At 30.8% G+C, this 12,823-nt stretch overlaps 1 protein-coding gene across 1 annotated transcript; it reads left to right on the top strand.

The window, feature by feature from the left end:
* LOC130649565 (meiotic recombination protein DMC1/LIM15 homolog) lies at nt 1–12,794 on the top strand. Its single transcript, XM_057455861.1, has 17 exons — nt 1–169; nt 3,498–3,628; nt 3,833–3,883; nt 3,956–4,051; nt 4,479–4,561; nt 4,656–4,669; nt 5,798–5,836; nt 6,112–6,153; nt 6,824–7,062; nt 7,231–7,345; nt 7,970–8,001; nt 8,517–8,535; nt 9,250–9,259; nt 9,521–9,637; nt 10,059–11,261; nt 11,716–11,979; nt 12,447–12,794. Exons 1-15 carry the CDS (start codon nt 103–105, stop codon nt 10,126–10,128), a joined length of 1,125 nt encoding a protein of 374 aa, XP_057311844.1. The 5' UTR covers nt 1–102; the 3' UTR covers nt 10,129–11,261; nt 11,716–11,979; nt 12,447–12,794.
* The last annotated feature ends 29 nt before the right edge of the window (nt 12,795–12,823 follow it).

Genomic DNA, 12,823 nt, shown 5'->3' with positions numbered 1-12,823 from the left:
TGCCGCATAGACGGGAAGCAAAATAAAAAATAAGACAATTACTTTGTTTTGATATTTTGATATATGTCAAATAGTCTGGCGCGAATGTTTAAAAATAGTTAAATGTTTCGCAAATTTTACAACGTTGTTGTTGTTGTTGTTGTTGTTGTTGTTGTTGTTGTTGAAAGTAGTATGTAATCTTTTGTTCTTTTGTTTTTGTTTATTCTTTTTTTCTACACCAACATTTTTTATACAAACCTAGTGGTGATTTCTACTTAGCTGCCCAAAAATGGAATATCCTATATATATATACTAGTACTATAGTCAAGTTTAGGAGCCAAGTAAGTTAACAGCTTAATTATTTCTTAGGAAAATTATAAAGGCATTAGCTAAGTACAAAAGACATCGCAAGACAAACAAGTACATATATCTGACTTTTCTTGACATGGCATTTTTGTGCTCTATAAATGAAGTGATGAATGTATTGAACACTACACTTACAATTCAAAGAATACCAATTATCCTCCCACAATAGCTAGCTCTAGCTATACATATCATATACTCATTATTACTTGTTTGCTGTAAGATAATTATGTTTTCCTAGCCCTGGCCAGGATTTGAACCAGAATCTTTCATTTGTAAGAGTGTCATAGCCATTAGACCAACAAGGCATAAATATGTATAAAAATTTTTACAGTTTACACAGGGGCGGATATAGGAATTTAAAGAGTCCATTTTTACAAAGTCACTAAGAATAGCGTTAAAAAACGTAAGGCGTTTAAGGGCGTTTTTTACTTAGCGCATAAAATTCCATTTTAAAAATACATTAAAGCCAATATGAGGAAAACCAAGCAGCGACAGGTCCATATATTAGCCAGTTTCATACTGAGATTTAAAGCTAGTTTACTTAAAATTATATGTTTCATAGTGACAGGTTTGCACACAATGTTGAGGTCAAAATTTCTGCACGCTTTGAAAAAAGTCTTATGTGTTTTAACCCTCTATGCAGGCATTTTTTTAAGAACTACAAAGTTTTGTGTACCGCATGGCTTCTCTCAACGCTGGGGAGCATATTTTAATAGATTTTTGTTGAGCAGCCGAATAGGAGCACCGTTTTATGAAACCCTGTGTGAGAAAAAAAAGTCAGAATAAAATTTATACAAGACAACATAAAATTATATTTTATAAAATATAAAGTATATTTTTTATGTGAATAAGCCATTGTCCGTTTTTATATAACTAACAAAAGTTTATAGCTTATTGATTTTTTATCTTACTAGTTCAAAAATAGTGCTGCACAATTTATCTAACTAAAAACACATTATAAACATTACAAAATTCCACCTAAAAACATCCATCGATAAACAAAGTTCACCAGAAAATAGTATTTTTGAGGTCTTGTAAAGTAAACCATTCTTTAAGCTAAAATCGTTGATTTAAAAAGTGCAGCTTATTCCACTTCCAATCTGCTTTTAATTCGAAAATTCGTATTGACAAGCACAACAACTTTCTTTATCCAACCTAACTTAAAGCAAAACTTTAATAAAAAAATATCATGCGTTTTCTTTCTCCAGCTGACAAAAAACTTTGTACGAACACCACAGTGGCAATAAATTTATCAGGGTGTAGTTGTATAATTTTTGTCAAGTTCTATTTCTTTGCTGTTTTATGACCTTGATAACAAATCTTCAAAAGTAAATATGTTGTTTATTATTTTACTTTTGTTGCGAAAAACTATTGTGCGACGAAGTAAAGTATCATTTGTTTTCGTTTTTAACGGTTTTTACCGGTATTTCACAAGCCACTTGGATCGACATCCAAGTGGTAAAAGTGTTCCAACGGAATACTTTTAACACTTTTGTAACATCTTGGATTATCTGATTTCCCAATAGAAAACCCTGACAGTCTTTCACTTTTTGCACTTCTCGCTACCATTCCGGTCAATCGAACTTGGTTATGCATCCCACTACCACACTTTTCTTTCCTTAAGTAAAAGCTCTTATGTTAAAGCCAGCGATAAAACCAGCTTTATCAGCATTGAAGATGTTTTTAGGTGAATATAAGATTGTGTTGTTTTAAGCAAGAGAGCTGTCATCTCTTCCGTAACTGATTTAAATCCGCATCCTCGTGCCCAGGGTTTGTCGCTAGCGCTTACTTTAACGCCGTCCGCCTCGATGTCAGGAGAGGTCTTTTTCTTGATAAGTTATAGGAACATTTTTAGCTCGAAGTATAAAGCAGTATTAAATGGTGTGAACCATTTCAATACTGCTTTATTAACTCATTCGTTTGGCTTTAGCTTTCCCATTTTTATAAACATCAAAAACCTTTTTCTTGCATTTTTCAGGTCAATAGCGTATTAAGCGAGATACCAAATGATTGTGCCACTTCTTTATTGGACTTCTCTTTCTCTAGCCCCAGCAAAGCTTTGTACTCTGTCTCAAGCTTTTGATCGTTGTGGTCGTTTAGCTATTTTTAACGAGAAATAAAACGCAGTTTATCAAACCATAGAGAATGATCAAACTTCATACAAAAGACGTGCATTTACAAACAATCAAAACATTCAAACAGAAATTCGAATTTCGAAAAAAAAGCATTCGAAATTGTTAACGGTTAGTTCAAACTCAGAAAATTCGAGAAGTTTTCAAATTACAGAGATTCAAATAAAAAGTAAATTTGAAGAGTATTTAAGGAAAATTGACGATGGCTTAGAATTCGTTTGAATCTTAGAAAGATTTAAATAATAAAGATTCGAATTAAAAAGAGCCAACTATACGTTTTCATGAACATTTTGTGGTTGCTAAAGATTCACAAATGTGAAATGAAATGAGTATATTGTCTAACAGAAACCATTTTGGAGTTAACCCAAGGTTGTGACAGTCGTCTATTCTAATACGTACGACATTTAAACATTTTCAAGGATTATATTTTTTTTGCATTGGCTGTTTGACATATTAAAATATCTTTAACTCGCGTGTAGTATCGTAGTTTGATTAATTTTCCCGACCGCCAAAAAATGTTAAGATATTTAGCGGATATTTTTCTCAGCGAATGGAGCATTTAAAGTTTTTTGCAAAGAATTTTTTCGCAAATCTGTTACTTTTGACGAATCGACTTTTTGGAGATTCTTTGCGTAGTTAGATTTATTGATGCAAGTTTTGGAAATTAACAACTTAAGGTATTATTATGAAAGTCACTGTGGGAATGATTGAAATGTTGCTTTCTTTAACCAAGTTCTCAATAACATTCGAATCCCTCCAGGGACATTTTTTATTAGTTAAGGTTCCGCTTAAATGGAACCATTTATTGTCAAAAATTTTCACAGGAAAATTAAATTGCAAAAACTCTAAGTATTTTTTTAATCGCTAAGTATATATCCACTTTTTTGATCATCTGCAAAAATTAAATTTCTGCGAGATTTTTTCACAATAAATCAGGTAAAATAAAAATGCATTTTTAGAGCAAACAGTAAATTCGAACAGTCGATTCGAACAGTCAATCCGAATATTCCAATAATTTAGAACCTTGTATAAAAATGTCTTTGGATCAAGTTGTCAACGCAGATGCTGTCGAAGCACTAAGTCAGGAAGAAGATGATGAAGAAGAGGAAGTATTCTTCCAAGATATAGAAATGCTGCAAAATCATGGTATTGTAAGTAATAGATATTTTACTTATAATAAAAAACACATTGAACCTTCTGACAAACCTGGAAATCATCCGTTGATAAACGTGCGTTTGATATTTTTTAGTATTATTTAATTCAGATTCCGTTTTGGGATTCTCCTACAGGGGTATATATCCTTGATATATCCTTAATGCTTACCTAACAATAATTCACCCCTTTAAATTTTTTAGAATGCAGCGGACATCAAAAAGTTAAAATCAGTAGGGATATGTACAATAAAGGTATTAATAGAGCGTTATAACCGTCTTGTTAATAATGCAACTACCCAATGAAAATATGCAACATTTTTTTAGGGCGTTCAAATGACAACAAAAAGAAAACTGTTGCAAATAAAAGGAATATCTGAAGCAAAAGTTGACAAAATCAAAGAAGCTATACAAAAGATTGTAGTAAGTGAAGTTTATTGGAGTACTTACATGCAAGTTATAAGGATAATATAGCGTACATTTCTACATAGAGTAGCTACTTTAAAATTAGACACCCTCGCGAGTAGAAACCTTCGTTGCTTTGGCGAGTTTAAGGTCGTTTTGAGGATGTTTATTTCGGAAATGATTTTGACCTCTCTTTTTTTTAAATTTTTTTATGTCTTACGCAAACAATGTTTATAAAAATTAAATGCCACAAAGGATAAAATTAAGCTAGTGGTTTAATATTTAATGCAAGATAAGTTGAGGATTGTTGCCTACTATCTTCTGAATTCAGTTTTTTTTCTATATTCATGATATTTTATTTTCGCCAAAAAAAATATTTTTTAGCCAACTCGCGAAAGATTCGGAACTTAACGTTATAGAAATTTTCTAATTTTAATATTTTCAGAGTTCTGGGTTTTACACAGCGTTAGAGTACAGTGAAGTTAGAAAGCAATGTTTCAGAATAACAACTGGTAGTCAAGAATTAGAGTAAGTAATTCACAAACAATTCTTTATTTTATACTAAATTGTTGAAATGCCATACCAAGCCATATCTTCAAATTTCAAAAATTGTTCTTTTTAGCAAACTTCTTGGAGGTACGTTCATTTTTTTTCTAATGTAAATTTAAAATGTAAGAAGTTAATATTGCACAAGTAGTAATCCCCTGTATTATTTTCTGACCAAATTTGCAGGTCAAATATATTTATGACTGGATTTGAAAAAAGTGTACCCTCATGACTTTATTTAATCTGCGAATATACTCGCAAAACAAGAACAAAATGGCAGGGGAATTTGTTTTTTTGTACAAACCCGCGACATACAAATGCAAGAATACCTTCACACGAAGGTTAATAGGAAGTTTACTCATGCAGAAAAGTAATAATTATAAATACAACTTGTAGGCTCTCACTTTCCCTAACTTTAAGTGTTGGTCCGATAAAGAGTTGCAATAATTAGAGCTAAGAAATTTGGGGCAAATAGTTTTTACAGTTCGAGAGGAAATGGGTAAGGATAATCACAGGTTTATGCAATTTTGAGGGGCAAAGTAAAACATTTGTTATTACGCTTTCACTATAAAAAACAAGATTTTGTGGGTTATTTTATTTGACTTTTTTAAAACTACTATGGTCGGTTTTTATTAAGACCGGTTTTTATTGAGTATCTACTAGTTGGTAATCCCGTGGATAATAAATCCAAGGGCAACCTGTCCTTTATTTATCACATTTCGTGTTTCCATAACACGACTTTTTTCTCGCGTTTTTGGAAGGTTTCTTTTGGAATTCTAAAATCTCTGAAAACTATTTAAAACAAAAAGTCTTTAAAGAATGCGTATAACTTTTTAAAAATAAAATATAGCTTTTTAAAAATAAAATAAATTAAAGTCACTCTATCTTCGCAGATATTATTTTTCCGGATTTTGGTCAATTTCGCGAAATTATGTACCCGCAAAGTGTTACTAAAGATATTAGTCGCAAAATTTAAATGCCCACGAAAAAATTAAGAAATGACTATAATTCGTGAAGATTTCAAGGTTGAAAATAGTGCAATTCTGTTCACACAAAGAAGACAACATGATGCTAAAAGTATACTTTTTTTTGCAATGTGTTTTTTAAGAATAGGCTTGTAATATATTTAATATATAATATATAAAACGAAAATCAAAACTCGTGAAATTTTATTATTATTCCATCTTCAAACATGTGCTACCTGCAAATTCTCTTTAGGTGGCATAGAAAGTATGTCAATCACTGAAGCATTTGGAGGTGAGATTTAACATTTTAAATTTAATCAAACCCTGTTGATTTGAAGAATTCATTGTCACATGCACAAACCTTCTTAAAAACAGTATCATTTTAAAATTTGGTTGAATTCTAGATCAAATTTAACTTGATCAAAAAGAATGTGGGTTATTTTATTTCTTCACATAGCTAATAACTGAACGAGTTTCTGCTATTTTAATGTGCGGAATAAATATAATAATTTTATTTTTTTATCACTGAAGTTTATTTTTGTAATTATTGTAATCATTTTTCTTTAGAATTTAGAACAGGGAAAACACAGTTGTCTCATACGCTTTGTGGTAGGTAATGAATTATTCATATAGCGCCGTTATAATGTGATATTTAGTGTAAAAAATAATAAATTAACAGGGTGATTAAATTTGAAAATTCACACCCTCGTTCTCAGTGTCTTTTTTCCCATGGGCCGTTTATTAGAAAGGTAAAATGCTGTGGGAATGAGGTTGCAAAGTTCCCTATAATGGTGTTGCTAAGAAGTGCTCATTTTTTATGAAAAGGGAGCATGTGACATTCATTTTTTTGTCGTTTTTAAGAAATAGACATAAATCATAGGCCGAATTTATCATGTCACATTTTCATCTTTAATTCTTATCTATGTTTCATCATATACTACAACATTTTGTTGAAAATTTGTTACTATGGCTGGTTTAGCCCAACAATAGTCAGTTCTTACAAACTACTAGGCGTACATATGCCATTTTTTATTATCCTTGTTCGAGATTAAGACAGGTTGCAAACGCAAATCGCAATAAAAAACTTTAACCATGCTTAAACGCAAGATTGCTTATAATTGTATTATATCGAGTAGTATATGGGGATGAAATGCATGAATTAAAGCAAAATTATTGTCAATGCGCAGTCATTTTACAGCAAGAATTATAAAACAAGGTATTAAAAGTATTTATATAAGAGCATATTGCCATTGATTAACAAAAATGGTGTGTTTTTTAGTAACTGCTCAATTACCAGGCGAAAATGGTTATCCTGGTGGTAAAGTCATGTTTATTGACACTGAAAACACATTTCGTCCAAATAGATTACGTTCCATAGCAGATCGTTATAACTTAGACCATGATGCCATGCTGGGTAATGTTGTATTTTGTCGAGCATACACAAGTGAACAACAATTCGAAGTGTTGGAGCAGGTATCTGCGAAATTTCACGAAGAAGCTGGAGTGTTTAAATTGTTGGTATGCAAGGTTTCGTCAGGCTGTCATTTTTAATAACTTATTTACATTTTTTGAGATGTAGTGCGGACTGAACGAAAAATATAATACATAGAAATGCTATGTTTTTTATTTTTACATTATATTTGTAACTTTCTAAAAACCTAATGCATATAACATGTATAATTTTAGATCATTGATTCTATAATGGCATTGTTTCGTGTGGACTTCTGTGGTCGAGGCGAGCTTGCCGATCGACAACAGAAACTTGCGCAAATGTTATCAAAGCTTCAGAAAATTTCCGAAGGTGTGATTTGATTATTGTAAAATGTTTTACGGTATGTTAATGTATTATCGTATTTATTTCCCTTGAAGATAATAAATTAGTGTGATGCCACGATATGGTTGATAGAACAAAGATAGAAAGTATTCCAGATGAACAAGACACAAAATTAACGCGAATTTCAAAAATTTGCGTTAATAAAATGTAATGTTAATAAAGTGTTACGTTAATATTGTTACTAGTAACCTGTAATTAAAGTGTAACCATATATTTTTCTAACAATCGCAATATAAAGCCTTCCCACACGCATATACTTCGTTCTCCTTAATTGATCGACGCCAAAAGGATTAGTATCGTCCTTATAAAGTTCACTTACCTAGTGATTAATGCAAGTAACTGGGCGTCTGATACTGTCAAAGTTTTGAAGAAAACAAGGAAAATTAACAAATATATTCTTAATTCGCGTTATTTTAATGCTTTTTGTAAGTCTATTGAGCTAAATTGCGTTAAGTAAATTCTTTCTTATAAGCTGTTTCTAGGCCTTCGCGTTAATTTCCTTCGTGTTAATTTTTTGATTGTTATTTTGTGCCTCGTTGATTTTATGGAATAAGGTAAATTGTCTTTTACTTTGTTGCTGACTTTATTTAGAATATAACGTGGCAGTCTTTATTACCAACCAGGTAAAATATACTGTACTTTTTTTTTTTTTTTTTTTTGTGTACTATCTATATTCGTTAACAGTACAAATGTTCTTCCTAATACTTGTGTACAAATGGCAGTAAAATTATGTATATTTTATGAACCCCTGTCCGCAAAAATTTCTTGTAACAAAGTTTTTTATTATTTCTATGTTTTCCTATATTTTGTGTGGGTTAGTACAAACCGATGGGTTAGTGAAAATCGTAAATAATAAAAATAAAAAGTAGTTTGTAGGTACAGTTTTAAAACGGAATAACAGAAACAAAATCAACCCAACTATGTATGTATTTATTTAACCTTCGCAACATGAGTAAATTTTGTTAAATTCACGTTATTATGTTACACAGAGTCTGAGAAATAACACACTGTAGAAGACTGATCGTTGTGTATCGATTAAGTCCCCTAAAACGAGCCATATTCGGATAAGCGCTCATATCGGGAACATGAATTTTAAAACCCAGTGCCTTTTAATGATAAATGATTTTTTTTATTTTAGATGACGTCAGATCCTGGAGGTTTGTTCTCTACTTTCTCATTCAATAAAATCTTATATAGTATAATGATTACTATTCGGTTTATTTCAAGATTATAGACAGAATTTCATAGAATATGCTGGTTAAAAGCACATAAGCAAGAAATAAAAAATCTGTTCTGCTTTCCCAATTGTAACTGTGATTGAAAAGAGAAGATGTGTCATAATAGCAGTTAACATTTATTTTCCCTCTGGCCATCACGAATCCATTCTGTTGTTTCGAAAAATAGATCTATTGTCCAGAACAATAGAGAAGTAAGAATTATGACCAGCCTGTTTAGAATCTCGATGTTCTTATATATCTAAAAAACATGTGTAAATAAATTCGATTATCCTCGATTAGTTTTTATTTCCCTTCCCTTTCCCTCTGCATTAGGGTATAGTTCTTACGTGACTTTACGTGACAGTAATGTTTAGATTTAAAATTTAACAGAACTCACTTTTTGATGATATGGAAATATGATTTATTTTTTGTGTAAGTGCCACGCCCTAAGTTTTCCAGAAATGCTCCAATTTAAATGAAATGTCTGGTTATCTAGATCCATAGATTATAAAATTTTCTGTGCTATTTATTTTGTAAAACGTTTCAGGTATGTCAGAAACATGTTTTTTCGAAAATCGCTTTTTTAATATTATTTTACTTTTATTATCCATGCTTTCACTATTTATCCCTTTCTTTTCATGTCCAATCCTAAAGCAACGATGTCGTAAGTGATTTTGATATTGTTTTAAAGGAGCATGCATTCAGAATATATTCTTTTTGTTTCTTTCTATAACTAAAAAGTGGATTGTATCTTTTTTCATATAATATGTGAAAAAAGATACAATTAGTTAAAACTCACCAATTTCACCGAATTATTTCACTAAAAATACCCTAAAAGTTAGACTTAAATAGTTAAAATTTTTAATACAAAGATTAAAAATTTCTTGAAATACTACGTTACCTTATATTTCATCTATTTATTAAGATTCCAAGCTGACCCAAAGAAACCAATCGGTGGCCACATACTGGCGCATGCGTCAACTACAAGAATATCTTTGAGAAAGGGCAGAGGTGAATTACGTATCGCAAAGATATACGACAGGTAATTGGCAAAAATAAAATTAAAAATGTGACTGAAGGTTAAATTAAAAAAGGTTTAGCTATTTTGGTTTAATATTTTTCTGGAATAAGATTGTAAATACTACTACAGGAAAACTCTTCAATTTGAAAGCAATTAATAGATTTTTAACAGCGGCTGTACCCCTTTGAAACTTTTCTGAATTGACTTTTCTGCTGCCAAACAAAAATTAACCAGTGGAAAATTTGTTAGTCGGGACGTAGACCAAAGAAAAATTAGACGCCCTAGTTTACCCTAATTCATCTTAGTTGTAGTTTTTGACTTGAATTAGGATTTTTATTTGCTAGGTATTATAAGCTTTTGCTGGCCTGGTGTTAATCTTAACATAGGAAAATTATCTTAGCACATAAAACCAATTTCACTAGTTATTTAATGTTTAATTTAGTCCGGATCTTCCTGAGAATGAAGCAACGTATGCTATCACTGAAGAAGGAATTGCGGACGCTAAAGAATAATTGAAGCTCTAGTAACATCTGCCAATCAGTTTAGAAGCACATGCCTTTTCTATCTAATTATAGCCTCGTGCATCCGTTCACGCTGATGAATAGTGTTACGTGTTATGGGCTTTGAAGTTTTTAAAAATTAATGAATTTGTTTTTTGTAATTTATATCAAATTATGATTATTGTTCGTTTTTAAATCAATTAAATTTTATCTTTGTTAAAAGTAAAGTGTCCAATATATCGGGCTAGCCTAAACGACAAAATAAAAGTACAGTTAACAGCATTTACACCATCTTCGAAAATTGTTAGTACACTACCTAATAAAAAAGTTATTTCTCAATTTGGAATATCCACGTATATCCAGCCAATTAACAAAACCTAGAATTCGATTTAAATCTAATGTATTTGTGAATGTTGTTAATAATTTCTGGTGTGTTTAATTCTTGCGTGTATCAATTTTATGAAATTAGTTTACAGTTTGAAAATGTTTTTTTACCAATGTGATCATTCTTTACGACTTTGTAAAAACTGTCGAAAGTTACTACTCTTTGAGACTTGTTGCTTTGATTTTAGAGGGTGTATCTATTATCACTTTATCTATTATCAATTTCCTGGCTTATGAAAGGATTAAAAATTATATAAGTAGAAATAATTTATTCTTAAGTTCTTTAAAATTGTTATCCTAATGGGTCCGATAATGATATTGTAGAGATGCGCTGCGACACCGTTTTTAAAGTAAAAAGCCAAGGCCTGAAGCCTTATATATGGACTATTTTGGTCTTTTTTTATAGTAGGGCCTGACATAGTATATATCAAATGTTAACTACCCGAAGAATCTGACCGTCCCATCCCATAACCCTTCACAAACTTGAGACAATATCCTTAATAAAAACATTGCGCGGTTAATAACGTTTTTACTCGACCCCTCCTCGTGATTATTCAATATCGGATCCACAAAAAACAAAAATAAAAATGTGAAAAGTAAACAATGTTTCTTTAATCTTTGATATTGCTTCACTTCCCTTAATTAAAGCTAACCAGTTCAAGTTTAAGATATTTATTTTAGAAATTTTGATAATTATTATTTTAAAGATAAGCTTAAGTTGAGTATAACAGAGTGAAGAATCTACTAGAGAAACTACATAGGTAAGGTTCTTGAGGATTTTTCACTCGCGATTCAAAACTACACAATTTACATAATTCTTTCAGGTTCGATTTAGATTCTTACAAAATCAAACTGTTTAATTTTATTTCCTTATAATTGATAAAACAGAATAAAAGCTTATTCATTTTCTATAAATACTGCTTTTAAAAAGTGTCTTCCGAAGTATAATGTTTATTTACTAGTAATAATGCATTTAAACTTCATATTTAAGATACGAAAACTGTAAAAATGCCACAATCGATAGAAAATAGCTAAAAGTGAGCTGTTTACAAGCTGACAACAAAAACTGGCACTGCCTGAATAATTATAGTCACTGATACGATTCAGTTGTAAATTAAAACCCAAAAAACGCCACAATTTAAATATTACCAGAGTTTAAAGTGAAATAATTCTTATTTACCTGTACTAGCTTTTAAAATCAATATGGCTGTTTAGAAAACGATGGCAAAATATATTTCTCTCGTATTTGCATTCACAACAATTCTCTCGACAACTGCAGAAAATCCAACCTTAATTGAACAATATCTTGCAAATAATGATGAAAGTTTAAGTAAAATTACCAATATGGATAACCAAGAAGGCGTTGTAAGTTTTGATGAAATGGCAACCAAACACGGTTTTTGCACGTATGATTATCCTGCTAAATGCAATGGAATGTATTCCTACGGCTGCAAGGTAATTTATGCTGGAGAACCACAGGTAAATACACAGATCATTTGTTTATATATAATCAATCTGGATACAGTATTTAGTCAGCCTTTAAAGAGAGCATCTTCTTTATGTCACAGCCTTGAAATATTGGTAGTGAAGTTTCTATTACTATCAGTTTTTTCACAGCTATCAGTTGAAATCCTCACTGGTGCTGTTTCAAAGAAAGAAGTTGTTTAATTTGAGCATTAGGGTTTAAGTGTTAATTTTTTAATGTATAAAGATGACTTGGTGTACGAAAGTTTACGGAACTCTCTTTTTAGAGAAAAATCATTAATTTTCATTTCGCTTTTTAAATAGAATGATTTATTTTATGAGGTGTATTGTTTACATTTCCGAGTTCTCAACGCAAAATCAAAATTCTATGCATGGTCTATGCAAAAATATTGGAAATCAGGAAAGACGTCCTGACAACATAATCTTATGTATGAAAAGCATTTTATTTTTTTTCGTTGTAGAAAGCTTGTTGGAGACAATGCAAAATGAACCAGCTGACTTATTGCTACATACGCACATCTATTGGTGGAAAAAAACATTGCCAAACTGCAAGAGACTGCGAAGACTTTGATCTAACAAAACCAGCAGAAGAGATTTGTGAAGTACGTGGTTTTATGTGGGGTCCGAATACACCAATTTGTAAAAGTAAAATAGTTGAACACAGAGCATAAAAGCCTACAAAGGAAATTATAATTTCTTATCTTAATCTTTTCTTTAAGGAAACTACTATTTGCTTAAATTAGTATATTTAAATTGTATCTATTTATAAAGAGAAGTTATTTTCGTGATGAGATATTTTTTTCACAAGATCTTTTCTCTGATTCAGTTCTTCATTTCG

The sequence above is a fragment of the Hydractinia symbiolongicarpus genome, chromosome 7, assembly GCF_029227915.1.
Source record: "Hydractinia symbiolongicarpus strain clone_291-10 chromosome 7, HSymV2.1, whole genome shotgun sequence".
NCBI classification, from domain to species: Eukaryota; Metazoa; Cnidaria; class Hydrozoa; order Anthoathecata; family Hydractiniidae; genus Hydractinia; species Hydractinia symbiolongicarpus.
This window is presented reverse-complemented; position numbering and strand designations above follow the sequence as displayed.